Source organism: Euprymna scolopes, chromosome 7 (genome assembly GCF_053919585.1).
Source record: "Euprymna scolopes isolate OS-2025 chromosome 7, ASM5391958v1, whole genome shotgun sequence".
Lineage (NCBI taxonomy): Eukaryota > Metazoa > Mollusca > Cephalopoda > Sepiida > Sepiolidae > Euprymna > Euprymna scolopes.
The window spans coordinates 103068820-103094084 of NC_136488.1; the positions used below are offsets into that span (position 1 = coordinate 103068820).

A 25265-nucleotide genomic window follows, 5' to 3' on the forward strand; every position below is an offset into this window, starting at 1 on the left:
CGTTGAATTTTGACCCATTAACAGCAAAGTTTCTGGCGAAACCCGATTACAAAGATTTCCCCAAATCTCCATTCCCTTTATGTAAAAATACGAGTGTAGACCGAAAATTGACAGAGGTATTTGGTAGGGAAATGGACACAAACAGGCAGACAGACACACACACACAGACATTTTCACTTATATATATATATATATATATATATATATATATAATTAGGTGAATCTGCATAGCTGATTCTGCCATTATATGTCTTAATTTGCTTAAGTTTGTGCCTGCCTATCAGTTACACATCTGCATTATGTAGACTTCTATAAATTTCAATTGCCTTTATATAATTATATAGAATCGAAAAGTTGGAGAACATTTGGATTATTGTTTTGAACTCAAAATATAGATTTATATCAGATTTACGCTTACATTCTTTATTACTGTAATTATTATAATTATCGTTATTTTTACCATTTGAATTGATGAATAAAAGAATGAATGTTACTTACCTTGCTGCAATAGCAAAGCTGGATAGGTGAAGGAGAATCGTATAAATGTGGATAGAAGATATATTCTATAAGCTTATACACACATTCATATATATGCGTGTATATATATATATATGTATGTGTGTGTGTGTGTGCGAGTCTGTGTCAGTGGTATAACTTTTTATTCATGCATACATATTTAACTAAATATTTGTAGACATGTTTCCGCCAAACCACATCGCAGACAAAACCTTTCAATCCTCATTCAACAGTTGAATAAACTATGCATATTCATCTTTTATAAATACTATATGTGTGTGTGTGTGTGTGTGCGTGTGTGTGTGTGTGTGTGTGTGTGTGTGTGTGTGTGTGTGTGTGTGTGTGTGTGTGTGTGTGTGTGTGGGTATGTACTTTTTCCATATATCATATATGTATTGTATTCTTACTTGTGTCGGTATGGTCGGATGGAAGTTCCGTACCGTATGATATTTCGGTAAAATTAGCCTTCTTCAGTTATATGTTTGACTTTAGTTAAAATGTGCATACGTTACAATTGTAAGCATAAGTATTTTCGTATAAATATAAGGTGTTCCAATAAAATGTATAAACTCTTTAAACTACCTCAACTTGCTGCATGAATACGCTATGCCATTTCCCAAGAGATGTTTAGGAATACAGAATGGCACTTCCAGCAGGATGGAGCACTTCCCCACTATCATCATGACGTAAGAGCATATCTTGATAGTCACTTGCGAAACAGATAGTTAGGACGAGGAGGAAGTATTGAGTACTGTCTACGCTCACAATATGTGACTTCCTCCCTATGAATTTTTTGTGGGGGCGGGGGAATGGCGGCATGTTAAACACAGGGTTCATACCACAAAACAAGTTACACTGAATGAGTTCAAAGCAACCATTGACAGAAGATGCGTCAACACAACGATTGAACTGATTAGGATCGTTTTCGATTCAATCAGTTCAATCGTTGTCAGCTAATAAATCAAAAGTGTTTAAATTGTTAGCCATTAGCTGTTCATCAACCACAATGGCTAACAATTTAAACACTTTCGATTATTAGCTGATTTCTATATTTGTTCACAGTATTTTGATGTATGAAACTTTTCTTTCTGATAATAAATGTGGGTTTTATGACCATTTAAAGAGTGGGTACATTTTATTGGGACATCCTGTAGAAAAGGAAAAAGTATTAACTATTAGTTTTCTCTTCCTCGTCATTTTTAATTGATTGGTTTACGTTTAGAATCCTCTTCTATCGAAAAAAAATGTTGCGTTTTGATCTCCATTTAATGCATATGCTTGTCTAGACACTCTTAAAGATCTTTGATATAACGCAAAAATCTGTGAATGACACAATTTATTCCCTTCTCTCTCTATCTCTCTTCATCTTTATCTATATAAAGTTAGTTACTGTATATATTTTTTATATTTGTATTACAGCATCCATTTTTAAACTAATTAACCAATCATTGTGGATTTTGGAGGCAGAGGGATCCAAATTTGGGCTATATTTAGTTTAATTTATTCGCGTTAAAATAATAATTTTAGAATCCTTTAATAACATGTGCCAGTTGGGTTATTTGGGGTAATGTTCTCCCTTAGATTTTAATCTTAAATTTCTGGCCGATGAAACCATAGACCTTCATCAGATACGTTTTGTCAAAATCAATTATGCCGAACTCGGTAATCGACGCATTACATCGACTTAATCGTTGTTAAATAACAACCAAGAATAACTCTGACCTCATTAACATAATAAAGGCATATTACTCGAAATATCGCTTAAAATGGAATAATATTCTCTTAACATTGTGTTATTGGGTTTTATTTGCAATACATGTATTGTTCCTATTTATTTTGCCTCTCCACGGGACAGAGTGTCTTACTTTATTTACGTATTTTTACCGGATCGTTTTTTTAACGTGGATAAAGGAACAAAAATAAAAATTGTCTCAGTCGTGAAGGATTCTCCTCCACTGACAGAGAACAAGAAATTGAAGTACAGCATCTGAAGACAGATACTCAGATACTACACTTTGATCTTGTCCCGAAGGCCAAGTATGTAACACGTATTGTTATAAGTTTTTAAAAATCGTATTCGTATTTCAACAATGCTTCTAACAAACCTTCACATTTGATTGCACTAAAAGTGGATGTAACCCCATAAGAGATTTCTTGGCCTTCAGCCCAAGATCAAAATGTATTATCTGTCTTCATATGCCACGCTTCAATTTCTTGTTCTCTTTCTGTGATGGAGAAATCCTTCACGACTGAGACAATTTTTATTTTTGTTCCTTTATCCACGTTAAAAAACGACCCTGGTGTCTTACTCTGTCTCGTGGGGAGGCAGAGTAAATAGGAACATTAAAGTGGATGTCAGACACGCAGATACTTCTATTTTATTATTTTATATATGAGCGAGGTTAAATGATGACGTATATTAATATATCGATTTCATTTTTTTTTTCAGAAGATTACTATTTTAAAGATTAAATTATTTCCTTCAATTAAAATGCTACGCTTAAATTTCTTGTTCTCTTTCTGTTATGGAGAAATCCTTCACGAATGAAACAATTTTTATTGTTGTTCCTTTATCCACGTTAAAAAATCGATCCGGTAAAAATCCCGTGGGGAGGCAAAGTAAATACGAACACTAAAAGTGGATAGCGAACACGCAGATACTTCTATTTTATTACTTTATATATGAGCGCGGTTAAATGATGACGTATATTAATATATCGATTTCATTTTTTCAGAAGATTACTATTTTAAAGATTAAATTATTTCTTTCAATTAAAATGAACTCTATTTAATAAAATGTATATAACAATATGCTAATAGGATGTCTGTGATAGAAGTAAATTACGTCGTTGTTTCGTTTAAAAAAGATGGAGGAGAGGATAAGGTTTGATAAATGTTATCCTCATCGTGTTTTCGTTCAATTTAGAAAATCATTATACGTACATCCGGGCATACATTGAAAGAACGCCATTGATGTACGATTATAGCATTTCCAGTTTGAAATTATCTCAATCCGAAAGAATGCGATGAAGAGCTGCACAAAATCGATCTAAATAAAATCCATTTAAATCGAATTTAAGAAAAAAAAATCGTAAACAAATCAATAATTGTTAGAAATAAATGTAATTTCACATTATATATTAATTAGAAAAATACCCGTTCCAGGACGGGTCAAATAAATTACATGATTAGAAAAAATTTGCAGCACTTTTATGAATGTTCCAATTACAGAGATTGAAATCAATATAGTATGATACTAAAAATACGTAAATAAAGTAAGACACGGTATTTACCTCCCGCGGGTTTAACCTAATTTCACTGAAGGAGAAAAAGTCAAAAGAATATTAAATTCACAAGCAGTCCCTAATTATATATATATATATATATATATATATATATATATATATATATATATATATATATATATATATATATATATATATATATATATATATATTCAGATCAGGAGGAAATAATGACATTAGGTTTTTCCGATTCTTGCAGGAAGGTATCACGGTCCTTCTACATACAGCGCCTGGTATTCCAAATGGCAACCAACCTGATATTGTTTAAGCTAAACTTTGCTTAACTTCGATGATCTAACCTGAAGCGGTGTGTCAACATGATTATGATGTGAAGCATACTCCAGATGTATAGATACCAAGATACTTATGTATAGATATCCAATTTTAATTTTAATCAAAATCCATTATATGGTATTAATTCAAGAAAATGTCTAAAATTTACGAATGCAAAAAAATTAAGGGTCTTAAAAAGGAATTGAAATTATGCAAATCTAATTTAATGCAACCGAATATCCATCGATGAAAATGAATCCAACATTTAATAATACTAAGACCGAACCCCGTTTCATAAACAAGAAAAAGAAAAGTTTCCAATCAACTATTGTCATGGTCAATAGCAGCCTTCCTGAGACACCAGCGTCTAAACTCCTTGCACTAACAGTCTCAGATAAAATAAACTGAAATTAGTTCATAGCCACGTCTGCTGCAAAGAACGAAGGTCCAATCAACTAATATGCTATATTTTTATAAAACCATCATTGGCCAGTGCATTGGGAATTTTGCCAGATCTGGAGTTGTTAGCCAACCATTAACTACTTCCTCTTGTACAGGGTACAAACAATTCTAATCATATGTATCTTAATAAATGTAACACAAATACCGAAGTTATTTAAATTTTCCTGGAGTTTTCATCCCCTTTTAAACCCTTTCAATAATATTAAATTCAACTAAATATAACACACATTATCAATCTGTACGCCTAGCATTTATGTTTCAAAATTCATAACAATCGGTCAACTACTTTAGAAGTGAATAAATATATACGCATATTACACTTTATATGAATAAAGATAATAGCAAAACCACGAGGGTTGTCTTGGGAATAACTGTTCTGTTTCCATCACTAGGCCTCATATTTTATCTGAGTTTTTAATTTTCAAATAAACTAACACGTCATGTCTGCGGTTTATGTATGTCTAACGTGAACGAAAAATCTATGATACTATAATAAAAATGTTAAACTAATTAAAAACTTGGATTATTCGTGTCATTTTATCTGAAAAAAATTGTTTGATTTTGGTATACGTCTAATAAAAACATCTATCCTTGGTAATCAAAAGCAGGTTATGCCAAAGGTATGAGGATAAGAACAGTATAGACTACTGAAATTATATATATATATATATATATATATATATATATATATACACATATATATAGGAGAGAGAGAGAAACAGGGATAAATAAGACAATTGAAATAATGAGATAGATCCGTAGAAATAAAGATTGACGGGCTAGATATAAATGGCTAAGAGAGGACTGTTGAAGGAGATAGCGAATAGAAGACTGTTTTAATGGATAGATCAAATAGCTAAGTAGCTATATGGGTGGATAAAGCGAAGACTGTTGAAATAGCTAGAAAAGAAAAAAAAACTGTTAAATAGATAGATAACAGACATATTATGAAATATATATATATATATATATATATATATATATATATATATATATATATATATATATATATGAGAGACAGGGAGAGAGAGATTATAAATAACATTATGTCACGACAATGACAGAGCTATAATTTTGGTCCAAATATGACGAGGTCATAATTTCACCGAAACGTTATCGCTTTTACTCTTGAATACCTGTAACCTGGAACAATAACTATATATATATATATATATATATATATATATATATATATAGAGAGAGAGAGAGAGAGAGAGAGAGAAAGAGAGAGAGAGGGTGAATAAAAATTTTTTTTACCGATTTCAAATTTCATTATGAAAATAAAAATTGTGTTCTTTTTAAGATTTCATAACAATAACATTTGCTTTCTATAACTAATTTTTCTGACAACGAGCTTCTAAATGCCTCCTTGTAATTTTTTAAGGTGTTGTTTGCAATATGAATCTAACTCAAGTTCAATCTTTTTGTGACGTTAAGCTAAGGCCACCTTAATAGTTTTATAATCCTCTAAATATATGATAATCCGAAAGAGTCATGTCAGAAGAATATAGAAGATGGACAAGATTTTTCAACTAAATTTTTCTAGATCTTTGGCCAGTTCTGTTATGTGATGGAAGATGTCTCCCTTTCTGTTGATTAAAGAAAGTCGTTTTTAGGTCAACATGGGTGAGAATGTTGCATAATATGAAATATGCTTTAATGATCTGGAAGAAAAAAATTATCAATTAATTATGGTGATATGTTTAAGTATGCATAAAATAAATTAAAAACTGGCAACAATTTTTGCACCGATATGGTAAATAGATATGAACAGTGATATACCTAGAAAGATAAATACGTAGAGATGAAAAGGCTGTCCAGATAGATATATTATGTGAATTACTTAATTTAACAAGAGAGAGAGAGAGACAGAGAGAGAGAGAGAGAGAGAGATGTATGTAATTACTACAGACTACGAGATAGTACAATAACATACTTTGTAAAGAAAGAAAACATTAATTAATCTCCTTTACAAATAAATGAACAGATAAGAATATTTACGAAGTTTCTCTATTTCAATGAAAATATCTTCATGAATCTATAAACATTTAAAATATTAAGTTTTAAAATTTCAATAAACTATAGAAAACAGGATGTGTTTTAATTAGTGTTACTTATGAACGGCAGTGTTGAGGCATGCTAAGATTCGCACGCGTGTGGGCGAAAAAAAACGATATTTCTTTGTTTTAAATCACATATTATTCTTACTAGCTAAGGTGATCGGTGATGCCCGGAACTTACGCTCGCTTCTAATTTCACGAGTATAGACAAATGCAGTCAGAAAGCATAAACTAAATATATTGAATCAGTATATAATAACTTCAACGGATATTTGTTAATCCGTTTAAACATGAGTAAGACAAAAGTTGGTACTCCCTTCTAATTCTCTAAAAAGCAGCTTGCGCTTACTACAATGCTGTATTAAGTGTATACCATCAGTATGAAACCATAAGAAACGTATAGAAAACTCACGCCAAATGAAGTTAATTTGATGTAATGATTATCAGAGAGTACAAGTTATTCCTTACCACTGTCTGTAACCGATTGTACTCTTTTTACTGCCATATTCCAAGATTTTTCTTCTTCACACACTTTGTTCTTTGTCGTCGTCATCGTCTTTTAACTACTTTCATAATAAAAGTCAAAGTCAAAGAATACCAATATTGCTCGGCATAATAAGTTAAGGGCGTTCACATACATATACATACATGCATACGTACACACACATGCATGTACATATACACGTATGTATGTACGTACACATGTATGTATGTACGCACACATCTAATGTAGGTACGCACACACGTATGTATATATATACAAACGCCGTTTACTATGAACTTCGTTAACATACTCTGCTGAGCAATATTGGTACTTACATATGTATTGTTTCAACCTTGTGTCATACACGCAGGAAATCAAGATGATGTTATTGTTATAGCAAAATTAAAGTTTACAAATTTTAATACCTCAGCAGTTGCGTGTCCCACCTTTATGTATTCCTAATGATCCTTTTATACCGAGAGCTTACTGTTTTAAAATCAACGCCGTTATTAAGACTTTCATTAATTTGAATCACGTGCTCTCTTTCGACAGCAATCGTCGACCTCAACACTGTTTCTAACTCTCAGTTTATTCAACTCTATGTCCAATTTTTTCCGGTTACCGCCACCCATTAATTAACAATCCTATTTTAAGTGGCTTTTGTGTTCCTTGATGGACACCCCCTCCATGTTTTACTACTAGCCTCACTGCCTATATCTTTGTTCTGTTTTTTTTTAATGTATTAATTGCTAACCCATTGGAGAGTCGCACTAACTCGACTAGACTTCGTCTCCTCCATACGCCGTTTCACCATTGTTGTCTTCTTTTGTCATCACTAAAAAAGTTCAATTCTACAAATTAACTTCAACAGCTTCTTCGATGTATAAAGTTTGATTTCTATTAAATTGGTTTCAGTTACTCGGATAAAACTGGATAGAGTACAATGCATGCTCTTTACCAGCAGCACCTCATAGTCAACGCCCCCGCCAACATCACATTGTACGACCTATCAAAGTGTATCGGTAAACTATATTTTAAATCTATAGTTTCTTAGCTGAGAATTATCGGTCTTCCCTTAAACGTATATATATATATATATATATATATATATATATATATATATATATATATATATATTAGACTACCTGTGGTCCGTTAAGTCAGTATATTTATAGGTAGCTATGGAATAGTGAATATACAAAATTAATGTATAAATGCGCAAAAATGTAATGCACGCATGCAAGAAAACAAACGTGGCGATCGGTGAAAACAATACGCAATTTTGCGCGTGCGCAAAAGATTCAATGCATGCGCGCACTAAAACAAAAGCGACAACCAGTGAAAACAATACGGAATACATTGGATAATAAAGGTCTTAATATTATTGCCCTTAGATTAAACGGAAAATCCTTTATATAAGAATGGTGTAATCCGTTGAAAGAAATTGAGAAAAAAAAAGCAAAAGAAAAATACGAGGAGAGAGTTTGCATTGTACTGGTCCACCCTAATTCTTTTGTGTGTGTGTGTGTTGTTACATATGTAAATTGATCAAGTAGTTTTTTACATGAGAAAAACATATTTGCTATGTTTTTTTATTTGAAAACAATTCCAACTTGCAATGAAAAATACAAATAAACTAATCGTAAATAAATAATTTTAGACAGTTTTTATCGTTAGTTTTAATCATGCACAACTTGGGCGAAAAAATATTTTTTAAAAAAAGTAAGTGCATCTTAACAATAGGCACCCAGTTTACAATTGCTTTCTTTTTGTCTTTTTTAACTATTTCTGCAGATTATTAGACACTAAGCTATAAGATTATAACCAAACTTTTTTTAAAAATCAATATTTAAAGATTTGGAATGGGGTTCAGTTTCACATAAAAACCTTCTAGTAAATCGATCCCCCATTTTCAGGACCAATTTACAGCCGATTTGACATCGGTTTCTTCAGCCTATGCTCCCAGCCATTATTATTATTTGGTCTTCTTTTATATCTTTTTTGATTTTTCACATTGGGAAAAGTCGGCACCCGCCGCCATTATTTTTTATTTATTTATTTATGAATTTTTAAAAGGTGTTTTCGCATTTAACGACCCGCGTTATTTTGTAAAAAGTATTAGTCTATCTGTTGACCCTATCTGTTGGATAAGATGAATAATCTTCAAATAAAAAGTAATTTTGAGATTATACTATCTTTCATTGACTTGAAAAACTTTTTTAATTGATAAGTGAAAAAATGAAACTCGGGAAGTTTCAAGAGCACTACTGCAAACACTAATTAAAGAGGCCCTACTAAAAGCACTACTAAAACGAAGTTTTTACCTCTCTACCTAGGTTCCTATTAAGAACTATTTCTTAAGTAAGGACTGAAAAAAATAAATCGTTAAAATCTACAGGAGCGCTAATCATTTTCACATTTTTGTATCGATTTTTCCAAACTAAAACCCAAATATAAAGTTTCACATGGGTACAAATACCTTATATATGAGATTTCCTGTATGTAGACTAAAAACTCTTTGGTAGGCAACAGTTTTTAAACAAAAATATATACGTATACATAAATATATATGGAAAGAGTTTTGTGTTTACTATAAACCTTTTACGCAAATATGACGTAAGTATAAATCATGTAGAATATCTGCATGAAAACAATTACACGTAATAGTTAACTAAAGATGATCATCATATAAGAAAACCGAAAAAAAATAATAGGGAATTAATTAAAATGAATGTTTAAAAGAATATGCAAATTAGCTATATCTTTTGCTAGTGAATGCATATTCTAGGACCCATGTATAACAAAGTTGCATTTTCTTTTTAAATAAACAGAAAAGAGGGGTTTTTTTTATTATGAATATCAATACAATAATAACCCATATTTATAGGAGTATATATATATATATATATATATATATATATATAGAGAGAGAGAGAGAGAGAGAGAGAGAGAGAGAGAGAGAGATAGACAGCGTCTATATATCTTTAACGTACACGCAGGCGCGCGCGCAAAAAAAAACACACACACACACACGCATATATATATATATATATATATATATATATATATATATATATATATATATGAATACGCATTATATACGTTTGAAGCCAAAACAGCGCATTATTACAAGATAAACAGACATCTATTTTATTTGAAATTTATATTGAAATTCATAAATATATTTCAAAGGAAACTTTCATTTTCAGTATGACTTTTTGCCATGTTTTTGCTGGAGCAGACAATAAGCAAGCATAAGTACGTTTGCTGTTTAGCGGTAGTTTTTTAAATCTCGGAACAGTGCGTTTGGTCACGCGGAATTCACGTTAAGATTTTTGTTGTTGTTTTGGCTTATATAATATGTATTCATTTTATTCAAACTCAACCAGCGCTTGTAAGGAACTAAAATCTTTATATATATATATATATATATATATATATATATATATATATATATATATATATATATATATATATATACGGCACAATCACGTTGAAACATTGGTTCTCGTCAGATAACCGGTTAAAAAACGTTAAGCCTGGCCAGTATCAGATGGTCGACCATTTGGGAAGGCTAGGCACTCCATATACAGCGCCTTGTCGTATAAATTTCCAGGTTGGTAGCTGGAGACGCATTAATTCACTGGGATCGATGTACTCCCAGTCTAAGTTAGGGCATGCATCTAGAAGGTAACTGATGTAAAAACCTGCATTGTATGCTTTTTTTTAGATGCCAGTTAAGGATTAACAGTAATAGCAAAAAGTGTGGTTGGTTCTACACAAAGCCTTCACCACTAAAACAAATCATCTGTGTGGATTTCCGAACAACTTAGTTGTTGTAGCGGAACCTCATACGTCGAAACCGACGAGAGAGTCAATATTATATATATATATATATATATATATATATATATATATATATATATATATATATATATATAATGTTTCGTGGGTAAATTTTAAATTTAAAAAAAAAACATATAGAGCCATATATTCGATTTAAGAATCTATTGTTTGACAAAAGGAATATATAGAATGGGTTATTTTAATTTCCTTAATCCATGGATTTTCAACAATGGCTCACACATCAGAGGAAATGAAATGCGGTTAACAAAATGTTCAGCTGCGAATGGATGCTTATTTTGCTTTTAAGCACAATTATTGAAAATAGTTTTTTGAGTGGTTGTGGATAATTATACAGAAAAAATTATACAAAAAGAGAAGTTGATACAATCTGGGTAATCCATTATCGGAAGGAGTCCAATGTCGTGTCCAGGTGGGCAGAAAATATGCCAAGGGGAGATAGTCATATTCCAACATAGTGAAAGCGTATTGCTCCTTGGTGAGTTTTCGAAAAGTATACGGGGAAGCCTTATTCGTTGTTTCGTTGAGTGATTGTTGGTTGATGTAGTCCAAATGCTTTCTCGGTATTGACAAAGTGTATCCGATATTGGGTGGATATACCATTCCATTATAATTATCCCCATGAGTAATAGAATTTGAGCATTGAGTTAAATATGCAATGAACCTCGAAATCAATAGTATAGGTAGCAAAATAACAAAATAATCCTGAAGATGATATTTAGAACGGTGCGTTGGGCGGCTTACTTCTGGTGTGAGTACCAGTAGAAAGATAGTCCACTTTCTTTTTGATAATGGGTGAGGGAAGCGTTTTAGATGAGGGAAAGAGGAAAGTGGGGTGAAGTAGAGAGGGTAAAGAGAGGGAGGGGAGGGTTAAAATTGGGCGAGCATATAGATTCTTAATGGATTTTTTTTCGGCGGGGAGAGGAATTATATTTTAGTATTCTTTAAAAGGGTTGACATCTTGATTTTAAGTTCAAACGGGAAATGGATATTCTTGTGATTTTCAATGGGGTGTGCGTGATAAGGGGTGGGTGTGCTGTTTTTGCTGTGCGGATGGGTGAGCGGATGAGGTGGAGATAGAGACGAGTCATGGTCTGAAAATATGGAACGTTTGGAGGGTTACTTATTTAAGTGAGTTTAAGGTTGGGGTCTTTTAATTTTGAGTGTATATTTAAAGGTGACTTGATTAGTTCAGATAAGTCAGTTCATTACGCTTGCTGTCGTAGTGTGATCTGGTTTAATTAAGTTTGTTTAAATTTTATTTAAAATACATATATTTCTGTTTGGAGGCGATCTATGGATGAGTTTGTTTTGTTGTTCGTTGAGTTGTTTGAGTGTGTGCTTGTTAAGGGAGCACTGTGTGCTTGTTAAGGGAGCACAGCTTAGAATTCAAAACCCTGCAAAAAAGATAGGCGCAGACAATACAATAATACCGTAAAAAAATTACATGTGTTTTTTAGAAACTCTGGCCTTTTCTGAAGTTGATCCTAATAAAAAGATATCCAACTTCTTGAGCATATCCTTAAATCTAAATTCGGAAACCTACTCCTCTTACCATAAGTCTAATTTGAACCTTTTCTATGTGCATAAACAATCGAATCATCCCAGATCTATTATTATCTCTATAGTACCATCCGTCTCCAAAAGAATATCAAGCCTATCAGCCGATAAGAAAACATTTAGCCAAGCACAACCTTTTACAATAATGTCTTACGCATTCAGGATATACGGATAAGATAGAATACATAGGTAACAAACTGGAAAACAACAAAAATAAATCAATAATTACGCATAACATGACCCAAAAGAAAAGCAATTACCCCATCCGTAACTCCTCGAGCAAGCATAATCCTAATCCAAAGCACACAAAGTCTAAGACTAAATCCAATACCAGACAAAATAAAAAGAATAACAATAAATTAAGGCGAAAAAATCCATATGGTTCAACCCACCATACAGCTCCAACGTAAAAACTAATATACCAAAGGATTTTTTTAAATAATTGAACAATACTTTCAACAACCCCATAGATATAACACTATATTAAATAAATATTCAATAAAAAATCTCTTACGTCACTATGCCTAACAGAGCACAAACAATAATAACATCAAACAAGTCTAAAATAAGAAAAGCCAGGCTCGGAATTTTTTGATTTGAGGCAATTCCTCTCTGCAAAGCTTCATCTGAGTTTGGAGCTTCCGTTTCCAGCGTGGTGTTTCGTTCTGTGCTCCGAATACCCATTTGTGTGTATGTGCGTTTTATGTCCCGCTAAATGTAAAAACTACACAACAAATACCCACAAAGTTGGCATATACTTGATCCGTATTGTGCGTGGTAGTAATATCTAAAATTTAGGAAAACATATTCATTCCCTGGAGGTCTACTAAGCCAGGTTTCGTTAGAGGTTTTTTCAGTGTTATTATGTACTGATTTGGAAAGAAAATGCTAACTGATTCCTAGAGAGCCTTATTTCATAAAAAAGAATTATTTGTATGTGCCAAGCTAGAGAGTTATGAGCTGGACAAAGGAAGAAAAAGAGGTTGTAGAGAGTAATGTAGAGCACGGATAGAGAGGTTAAAAAATTTAATAAAAATAGAATGCACTTTAATCCGAGTAACCTCATATAGTTCTGCAAGTTTTATATAAAAAATAAGCATGTTAAATTACCATGAATATTGTAACATGACAACTACCCCCGACAAACCCGACAAGCTACTAAGTCTCATCCCTTTACAGTAGAGATCCCTAGGTGCAAGAAAGCCTTTTACTCCAATAGTTTCTTCCCCAGAACTGCGGGTCTTTGGAACTCCCTTCCGGGATTCTGCTTTCCCAACTGCACTGATATGCAGAAGTTCAAGTGTAATGTTAATACCCATTTCTACTCATCTCCCTTCATAATGACCCCGCTAATTAAGTCCCTAATAGTAGCCCCCTGCTTCAAAGTGGCACTGTGCCTTGTTTTGGTTGAAAATTGAATTAAAAAAAAATAAGGACCAAATACCGCTTTAATTAAAGACATTGAATTAACAGCAAGCTCTTTGATATGAATGAGACGCATTTCTGTTTCGGCCTGGTTATTTACGTCCTGAACAAGCAAAATAACTGCAGCAATTCCCCAATTATATTTCCGCTAGAATAATTTATGTAGTAAATAGTAATGTTGTCCGTAGAGTCAATAGAACCGTTTAATGAAAACAGTATAGATAGATAGATAGATAGATAGATAGATAGATAGATATAGATATTATGGTAGCCCACGAAGTCAAGGGTGACTTTGTGACTGAGTTCGAAACTCTAGACCAGCAGTAATTATAAGTCCCTACACTGATGATGGCATAAGGGTAAAACACTAGTTTCTGTAGACATAAAAATAGTTGTTATAATTTATTTTTAAATAGTATAGCTATAAAATCCCTTTAAGAAATCAATAATGAGCCCTCTTTAGGGAATGAGGAAAAGTGGTCAACTTTAGCGTCAATGCAATATTCCGACTCCCAATCATCGAATGCTTACTCTCTGACTATTTATTATGAATGTCTGTCGACATGGCATTTATAGGAATTTGATTGCTTGTGTTAATTACCGGTGGCCTTGAGATAAGATGATAGCCTACAAAGGTAAGATGCTAGCCTACACAGTCAATTACTCTCAGCCAGCAGTATGCATTACTTCCTACATTGATGACTGCATAAACGTGAAACATTAGTGTCTGTAGGTAAAACAATAAAGAGAGAGAGGGGGGGAGGAAAAGGGACGGAGTAGAGAAAGAAAATAATTTTGATCGCCACATATATAAACCCTCATTGTACCCACATTGCCAAATAGTTTCTAAGAGAGGATTTAATTGATTAAAATTCGAATCGACTGAGCAAAAGGATGAATGAAAATTCTCAGAAACCGAAATAATTATATTACTATCGGAAACATAACGTAGAAAATCGACAATTCTCCGCTGCTTTACCTCTTCTCTTGTATCTTCGAAGCATACGTGATGTAAAGTGGAGGTGCACGCCGCCACGTGCGCATACGAGAAAATTCTCTGTGAGACCAGCATCGCTTCTATGTTTTTACGCAAAGAACAGGTACAAGAAACCAAATGCGTATAATGCAATTTGTCAATGAATGGATGATTATTTTATAGCCATTGTTGTTTGAAAAATTAATTTCACTGTTTTTATTATTTATTATTTTTTTTATTAATCTTTTAATTAGTTTTATTTTATCCTTTCATTTAAAAAGAAATCTTTGTTTTTAGACAATAGTGAAGCCTATTTATTTTGTATTTTTTATCATTTTATTTTAACGAGGTGGCCAAATTATTTTCTTGTTATAATTCGCACTTTTTAGATGAGGATAATTTGCATTGTTTAATATTTGTAAAACTACTGTTCTCATTTTGGATATTGTACTCACAAAGTTTTGGCCGATATAACTCCCGAACTTCTTTCTTTGGGCGCAATGTGTAAAAGATTTAAGTGTAATCGGTTTTAAGAGACGGACTTCTGTAGCTTTTAAGTTCAATCCCCAATACGAGCAATGCCAAGAATGCAATTTAGAATTACTTAAGACTTCTACACGGTTATCGCTGACAAAATGAGAACAGGGTATCCTCGTGAATAAAAGCTTCCGTTGGAAATTCCGTACATATTCCCGGGTTTGATATAAATATTTTCCAGTTCGACAAAATACCCATTAAGAAGGTTGGAGGTTTAATCGATCGGAACGTTGTGAGAATTACACCAGAGATAAAAACAGTCGTCCGCATAATCTAAATAATGTCATATTTCTCAATGCTGTTTTATTCACGGTATATGACAACATTTGAGGGTATTTAATGCCAAATTTGGACTCAACACTCAAGTCGCCATCTTTAATTGCTTTTCTCGCAGCTGAAAGGTTGTAAGCTACACGATTCTAATCGGCGGTTAGATAAAACATCATTTCGGCTACAGCAAATTTCTAGCTTCCATCTCTACGATAGAAGCATATTAAGTTTCGTATTGATGGCACACAGTAGTAGTAGTAGTAGTAGTAGTAGTAGTAACCATAGTATTAGTTTAGCAGGAGAAACAGTTGTCCATGTTCTTTTTATCTTGTGCTTATAGAAGCAGTGTTGTTTCTCTTTGCCATTGTTGCATCCATTATCGTAATACAGCTTCAAAAATCACAACTGTACACATTTAGTGTTTTTTTGTTTTGTTTTTTGTTTTTGTGTAAACTTTGCTGCTGTTATTTTTTTTCTAGGAACTTGGTCACATCTTTAAAAACATTTCGTGAGGTTAATTTGACAATATTAGAAAACCTAAAAATGTTATGAAATATTTTATTACATTGATTAAAATCATTTTTCATAATTTTTTTCTGCGACTTTCGGTGACATGCATCTTTTTGAAATAAATCTGTTAGTTCTTAAGTTTTTTTTTTTCTCATTATTTTTATGATGGGTCCGTTCCTGGTGGACAGAGAGAAAAAAAGATATGCCCGGTGTTCTTGGCGGCCGTTAAAAGTCTGTGTACGTGGTTTAGCGCGAATTTTAAATAGCAATTTAGTCGCATTTCTTAAGTTCAGTTTGAAAATAAAGTGTATTGTTTAGCGGCGGTGTACTTAAAATTGATAAACCTATTTTCTTTAATTGCAGATTTGGCAACTATCGGTTATTTGGGGTTTAGCTTGGTTTGGTAATTCATGATGTAGAGATTGCCATTCAAGCAGTGTTTTCGAATTATACACATTTATTTTATTTGCATTTGATGAACGAATAATTTCAGGAAATGGACTTGTAAACTAGTCATTTTGTTCGTGCAATTTAACCCTATCCTATTAGATTAATTTCATTTGGAGTCTGACTATATCGTTTTCCGGGGAGAGTTACTTGGTTGAGGAACGTCCTGGGAACGCAACTACCTCCCCGGGGGAATAAACAATATCTCACGATATCCAACGATAGCACATGGAAACATCAACGAAAACGGGTCGAGATGCCGGCTATAACCGGCTGGCATTGGTCGCTTCTTGTCTTTGTTGCACCGTTACAGGCATTTTTCCAGCATCAGCATTAGTAGCATGCTGACACTTAACGCTTATACAAAAATAGCGAACACATGCATTTTTATAAAAATATAATTTATTTAAAATTTAACAATGAGGAGCATATTTTTATAAATACCAGTTAAAACAAGACGCATGCTATATCGCGTCCGCTGACTTCAGAACCCAAGCTTCAACTGTTTTTAAAACAATCGAATTATATTTAATTTTCTCTTTCTTCATTGAAAGAGAGAGAATGGGAGTGAAAGAGTGAAGAAGAGAACGACAGAGAGAGAGAGAGAGAGGGGGGCATTCATACATAATGTTTAAACATTGTTTTGTTTTTGTATCCATGAGTTCTTTCAGGGTTGACTTTTTAAATTCTAAGATCGTATATCGTTTTGCTTTGGTTCAATATTATAGACAAACTGTCATTCATGGCTTGAGTCACAGCAGAACATTTTCAAAATCATAAGAACCTGCTTAACACATTTGCACCTCACAAGTACAGAAGAAGTAAGGCACAAGGTTTATTAATATAGAAGCCCCCCAGCTTCTTCAAAAGGGCTACGTCATAGTGCCACAGGAGATATGTAAAGTCCTATATCTATGTAGATAAATCAGACATAATAGAAAATTCGGAAGACAACATTTAACGCGTTATTATTGGAATACATCCTAATTTAATGCGTAGAGTTGTGAAAATTGAAGCTCTATATTACGCCATATACGCGCAATTCGTGGGAGGGCGATGCCTAAAATTGTATTTTTATTATCAATATCAAAAATTAATCATTGGAATAAACCATATATTTGCATGATATTATTTATGTGATTTGTTTCAATTAAACTTCGCCGCGTCTAAAGAAGGAGCCTTCTATTATATAAATGGCAATATGGGCGTGAGCGTTTGTGTATGTCCACGACAGGCTTTGACATACTTTTAGTTTTTTGCATACTTTCCAGATCGTCATATCTTGCATTCGCAAACGGACGTTGTCTCTATCTTTTTTTGTTTTTGATCGAATTAAACAAAATTCGCACCGTGCTATCGTCTTCAGTGTTTGTTTTTATTTTTCTTATGATTAAAGCGAAATTATTAGAACGCAACCGTCTGGCCTTCTGGTCGAGTAGTATCTGTTCTGTAATTGGTCCTTGGTCAATGTAAGGGAAACCCCTTTCATACTGAGACCATTACTATTTATTTGGATACTACCAGAATGCCCCCCTTTTGGGGGGAGGATGATTATTCCCTCACATTACAAACTACCCTGTGTCTTATTTGCTTTCGTGAGAGCTTTAAAAACAACGCAATTTCTGAAATGACTACGTTAAATTTGAACGCTTTAGACTTCCGGTCGCGTCATGGAGTAGCGGTAAGACGTCAGATTTTCTTTCATTTTCTTTTCCGCCTTCGTGTCACGCGTTCGAGCCTGCCTGTTTACTACCACTTTTTTTTATATCTCCACACACCCAGGCAACGCCGAGCACCCCGGATAGTTTATTATAAAATCCAAAAAATGTTATAAACTAGGATCAGTTTTTAATATTTTCCTGAGACTTTCGGTTAATAAACCCAGTGTAAATATGAGTTTACATTTTTTAGTGTTTTTTTCTCTTGATTTTTCTGTAGGTATTAACGTTGAGTGGTCAACGCCTTTATGAAGAGTGAACAAAGGTATATCCAGTGTTGTTGACGCTTGTTATAAGTATGAAGTTGATGAGTTTGTGCATGATTTGGCGCGAATTTCAAATGGGGGTTTGGTCACATTTGTATTTATTTAAATTTAAGTTTTTATTGACTTGAAGTATTGCTACATTAGGGCAGATCGATTTTGGAGCCCCGGTGAGGCAATGCTGATGATAGTTGGGTTTGATATAGAAAATACCTACACGAAATATTCTTTTCAAAATCGTTATCTTTGCTTGAGGAAATGACTTTAAAAGTTGAAAAATTGAAGCGATTAAAAGTTTTTCGGTGAATTAAGAACGTCCCGTCATCAAAACAAATCATTATTTGCAATATGTTTTAAACTAAAGTTTTAAATAAAATGAGTGAGGATAATGAATTAATAAAATAAATATTAAGTGTAAAGGCAAAATTATGTTTTTTTAAATAATAACGACCAAAGTTTGTTTTTTCATTTCAGGAACTTTTTTGGAGTGGAAACATTTTAGATTTCACCGTCGCAAACACGCTCGTTATTGATATTGAAAATTAACGTTTGTTTATTATTTAATTATAAAACATTACGATTTAGGCTTAATTATTTCGAAAGGAAAAACGAAAAAGACTTGTTTAAAATATGCATTATTATATTTCAAGTGTCTGCAGTGAATTTAAACATATTTGTTTTATCTTTTTTTAATTTGTTTTTCTATTAGGTTGGTGCAAAAATAATGGCATTTTTTGACGTTCAGATGAACGTCAAAAACATTATTTTTGCCCCAACCTAATATTTAACATAAAATTCTATTTGAAATTTTTATTAAAATATGGTAATACTCCAGTTTTATATTTTATAAAAATAATCCATACAAGTTTATTCTACACAATCTTTATGAAACAAAACTACGTAAATTTCAGGTTTTTTCTACTTAATAAAAAAATACTTTGCAGAAAATTAGTATCAAATTTTAATTTATTTTATTTTTAGGTAGTAATTGTTTTTAAGCAGTGTTTTTCTTCTAAAATTATAGTGGTAAAATCAGATAACCCGCAAAGATTAATACGAGTTAATAAGGAAACTCCTTTATAGGTTTTTCGTTATTTGGTCATCTATGTTATTATGCTAAAATAACTTTCTTATTTAGAAAGCCATTCTTAATATGGGAAGGAGGCTGTATTGTAACTATTCTGTACTTTCACCTAAAAATGTAATAAACAAAAATTTCATAAAAATTAAATTTAACTTGAAAATACTATTAAAATAGCATAATAACATAGATGCACAAGCACTGGTTTTTCGAACTCTAAACACTAAACAATCATTTAAAATGGCACCGCTACAGCAAGGATAAATCTCTTTATGGATAAATTCATGTTATCGAAAGAGGAAGCTAAAACCTGCTAAAACTGTTTAAACTACACACTACTATGCCTCTGATTTAGTTTGGTCCTCTCTCTTCAACTCTACAACGTTTTTCATTATTTTTTATAGCTAGCACTTATTTTTTACGAATGAAACTGGAACATAGCCTAAAACAGTTTCCTTCGGTTATAATCCATTTATTTATTTTACTTTTCAGATTAGAATGTCAGTAAAAGCACGACGTTCAGTTTTAACCCGTGGTTCACAAAATTTGCTGGTCCACCTTGTCATTTGGATGCAACAGCACCTCCAACTTCACGACAAGTCATCCAGTTTCGTTATTTCCTCGGAAACAGTTCTCCAACTTAAAAAAATAGTGAGATTTCTAAGTTAATTGCCAAGGAAATAATTAGTATTTGGCAAGCAGTTAATCCACAAATACCCTTGTTAAGGTAACATTGTATAGGACAGAAGGTCAATATATTTTGCTATAAGAGGGGCAAACAGATTGACAGGAAATCTCTTGCAGCAACCGAAGTGAAAAGAATGAAAGAACAGGTAGACAGATTGTTTGATATATTTTCTTTGTAGCTGTAAAGTTTCTGCCTTGAGATGTGATGACTTTGCAGGAAAGTGCAAGACAGAAAATTGTCAAATAAGGCACATAATCTGCACTTGTCCTCCTAACAAGGAGGTAAAATGAATTCTATGGATTCACCTGCAATTATGTTCCTTTTTGTGGAAAATAAAATAATATATTGTTATTTATGATGTAATATGGCTCTATTATTAAACATGCAAATTTTTCAATTTTTAGGTTCCTCTAAAAGAACTGCTATTTACAGCAATTTTTAAATTAATTGATGAAACAACAAAAAGTCTAACAATAATTACTGGTGAAACTTTTTATCAATAATTATCAAGATTTGCCTCAAATAGAATTCTAAAAAATTAGTGCTCCTCCCGATTATCATTATCTGACAGCAGAAGAAACAAATAATTTAAGTGTGAAGACCAGAGGCTACTTTTTGAGTATGCTTTTGGCATTTCTTGTGGAGAAGTTAACTTAGAAAATTGGGCCCTTGAATCAAGGAAGATGGCTAACATAAGCCAGAAGATTAATGTGTTTATGGCCTAGAGTTGTCTATCATCAAACACTATGATAAATTAAACATTCTGGTCAAATTTATCATCCAAGTGTGTGCAGTTTGTTGGTTTGAGATCGAAACCGACAATATTTATTTTTAGCCAACAACAGTATATTTTAATATGATTCAGAGAACAAAACAGTTAACTGAAATCCAAGTTACTGTTTTAAACTGTTCAAAATATAGTGTGTTTGTACTACTTCCATAAACTATAATATTGATGATAAACCCAGATGAATCGGATGTGAGAGAAGAGGGCATTCAAACGATTTTATCCATTAGATAAATAAATATTTATCCATTAAATTTTATTAGTTTTCTTAATTTACCCAAACAATAGTTAGTTTTATTCATATTAGATCGCAAAAATATAAAAAAATAAATGCTTTCAAATAATTGTTTTTGTTTTTTTTTTTTTGTTTTTCCAGAAATAGTGAAAAAAATGAAAAAATTACTGCTATCAATTTTCAGCCACACACTGGTAAAATTTGATTCATTTTTCTCAAAAAGTTGTATATGGGCAGGAAGCAAGACATATACACATTATTACAAAGTCATCATGCCAGCGAATTAGGCCTTCATTTTCCTCAAAGGAAATTATAAAGAACAATTTAGTTCTATTATAAGTTTATATTATTGCATCTAATAAAAAATTAAAATACATGGTTCTGTAACTTGTATCAAGTTGTTATATTGTGTAATACATCTCCACATATCTTTTTGAATTGTGAAATTTAAAAGACTTAGTTGCTAATTAGCTTTTTTTTTACAATTTTTGTTTAATCAATGCAGTAAAGGTTGATATTTTGTCAGGTGTGATTCATAATTAAAATTATAATTCATGTATATATTTTTCTTTCAATATATTTCATATAAATATATCAATTTTAATTGAATATTTTATAAAAATAATGAAATTTCAAAGTCAGTGTTGTGAAAAATGCTATGAAAATGGAGGAATTTTTAGCATTTTTCTACACGATTTTAAAAATTAAATGCTACATTTTCTGTTCAAGATGGGAATCTAATTTTGGGTATCTGTTCTTATCACATCAAATCTCAACTATCATCACCAGTGCCATGTTGATTTTCTGAAAAAAAGTTGCAAATCGACCTGCCCTAATGCTACATATTCTCTTTAAGCCCGGGAAGTGAAGAACGTCTCTGAAGTACACGCCAGTTCTTTTTTACTGACACCGGACAAGAGAGAAAACAGATTAGATTAGATTGTCATGTCGACTTCCTGACACGACACAATCCAGGCGAATACTCTGGAACACCTCGCAACATGCTTGAGAATAAGACTCCATCCAAAGACCAATTGTTTGTTGCGTGATTATAAGTGGTAATTAGTAGGTTATATTGAAATACTTATTAAAAGCATCTACAGGACTGCATTGTTATATGGTTTACCAAGCCCGTAATCTATACGCTTCACTACTTACTGGAACAAAGCATATTATTGTTGTGAAGAAAGGTCTTCCGCCAACGTGTGATAATCTCTCCACGTGAAATTTAATCAACCATAAAGAATAGAAGGATTTTTCAAGTTTTACTCCTCTAGATCAGCTATGCTTTTGTAGAGAAAAGTGTAATGAGTGTGCAAAAATGGCTTGCCTTAAAAACTTTCACGTGGCTGCGCGTCTTGTATGGTTTAACAGAAGAACATTGCGACGCCCAGTTGCTTTTATCTTCAACGCTCGTTCAAACTAACGCAAATCTTCGCTGATCGTATACAAATTAGACTTTCTTGGGCTGCGTATATGTTTTGGGGGGAAAATGAGCTATGTACACTTGCTATATTGAGTTATGACATATTATTTGAAGCTGAAGGAACATAGTAATTTTGCTTAATAGTTAATCGCCATCCGGCATATGCGTTGCTACTTTGAGTTTTCTTATTTTCACTGTTCTTCTTTCTATAATTTTTACTTCGTTCCATAATTTCCCTTTTCTCTTCCATATATGGTCAACTATACACGACTTTTTTATATTTCCACGTATAACTATTTTTCGATGTTTATCTAACTTTACTTTTAGTGGACAACATGTCGCACCATTGTATATTTTATATATTTACATGAAATCTCATACACAATTTTTCGTTATGATTTTTTTCTGTAAGATGTTTTAGGAAAATTGGGTCGATCCTGAATACTGTCTTAAGGTCGTATGGATTGCATATTGTTTGGAATTTTCCGAAAGCCCTTCATGTATTGTATACAAACCGTGGTGAGTTTTCGACGTTGTCGGTTTGTGTCTGGTCCAGATTTTTTAGCTGATTTTATGATCCCTGTATAGTTTTTTTTCGGTAGAGGTTTTCTCTTATTCATCTCCTCTTGATATGTATTTTTGTTACTACATATTGCTTTGGTTCAGTGTTGTAGGCAATAGACGATTCCTTTCTTTACATTATATAGATGATGGGAGCTGAATTTAAATACTCTCCAGTAAAAGTTGTCTTTCGGTATACAGATGTTATAAACTCTCAACCAGTATAAATTATCAGCACATCTAAGAACAATAATTTATTCTGTTCATTTTCCATCATGAACTGTATAGATGGACAGATAGTAATGTAATCTTTGAACATATTCCTTGTAAGGCCAGAGAATGGATGTGGCAATCTATATATTGTAGCCACATTGCTGGCTTTAGTAATATGGATACGAATGCAATTTCCTCAAAGTATTTTACAGATTGACTATTACTGGAGACAACTGATGCACTTTCTTTTGATATGTATCAGACCCCATCACGAAATATATAGTTTCTACACAAAAGGTAAAATCTGCATAATTTTTCAATTGGGATGCTAGTGCGTTTTTTAGTAAAGTATCTGAAAGCAATTTATCCCATATTACAGGGTTTGTTTAGTAGGTACTGTCGTGGATAGACTCGATACATCTGGATTCACCATCTACTTCAAATGAATTGGAGTATTGTTGATTTTTTTTTCACAACGTGAGCTGACTTCTTTATAAAGATGGAGATTTGCAAATGAGTGGAATTATTATATATTCTAGGAATCGACTCATTAGATGCCATGCTCAATTTCAGGCTCGGACAACGAATCGTAATGGAATAATGTCTTCGTAAATTGTAAGCATGTCTTGCAGGTGTGGAAACTTGTTGCAATGCTAAACTAGCTATCTGTATATTTCAGATAGTATAAGGTCCTTATTCTTACTGAGGATCTGTTGCAGCTTCTTTGTTTTCAAATTCGGATTCTTTTTAACTTATAGTAGCCTCCAGATCCTATTAAACCTGTCAATTTTTTGGAATACTCTGCTCGGTCAAGTAATTGATTAAAGGTTTCTGTTTAAAATTCTGTGCATATTCCCAGGTTCGACAAAACGACTCACGTGTTTTTATATTATTATTATTATTATCTTTTACAGGTGGAGCATTGGAACTCGGTGATTACCTGTTATATTTTGACCAAAATGTATCCGTTTATACTGGTGGGTATAAATTCTTTATTTATTTTGGGGTATGATTTTGCTTAGATAAAAAAATGTTACACACATGATTTCAAAAATATGTGAACGACTAAAGATGATAGACAAGACAGGAAGCATCCCAAAGACATTTTACCCGTGATACGTTGTCTTTATCATCATATGGTTATACGTTATGTTTGGGAGCGGGAAACAATTCACACTGATTAATTGGACAATCTAGCTGTAACCAAATCAGAAAATTCTAGTTAACTAAAGAACCTTTATTTTTATTGGTTGCTGTTTTCATATGAAAGGAATGGATCATGCTACAACAAACAATATCTGCCGATGTAACCTCGAGTACATATTCCATAATATTGATAAGCTAAATCATCAAGCACATACATATTGTTGACGCGCACGCACACGGAATTGGTTCTTTTTAAAAATATATTACTTAATATCACTCAAAATTTGAGATAGAGCAATAGTTTTTCATATAATAGTTTGTAGCTAACTTATTTAAAAAAAAGTTTGGGGAGCCGGGTGCGAAGGTGGTAACATCTACAAATAATAATGTGGTCATGTTACCTATCAGACTGACTATATATATATATATATATATATATATATATATATATATATATA

The 25265-nt window shown here is 32.5% G+C and overlaps 1 protein-coding gene across 1 annotated transcript in view; it reads left to right on the plus strand.

Annotated features, from left to right (window-relative positions):
- Positions 1 to 25265, plus strand: part of LOC145280310 (uncharacterized) — a 104272-nt gene that overhangs the window by 12095 nt on the left and 66912 nt on the right. Inside the window, exon 3 of the mRNA XM_080132080.1 lies at positions 24576 to 24638. Coding sequence (XP_079988206.1) covers positions 24576 to 24638 — 63 coding nt within the window. The remainder of the gene's footprint in view (positions 1 to 24575; positions 24639 to 25265) is intronic.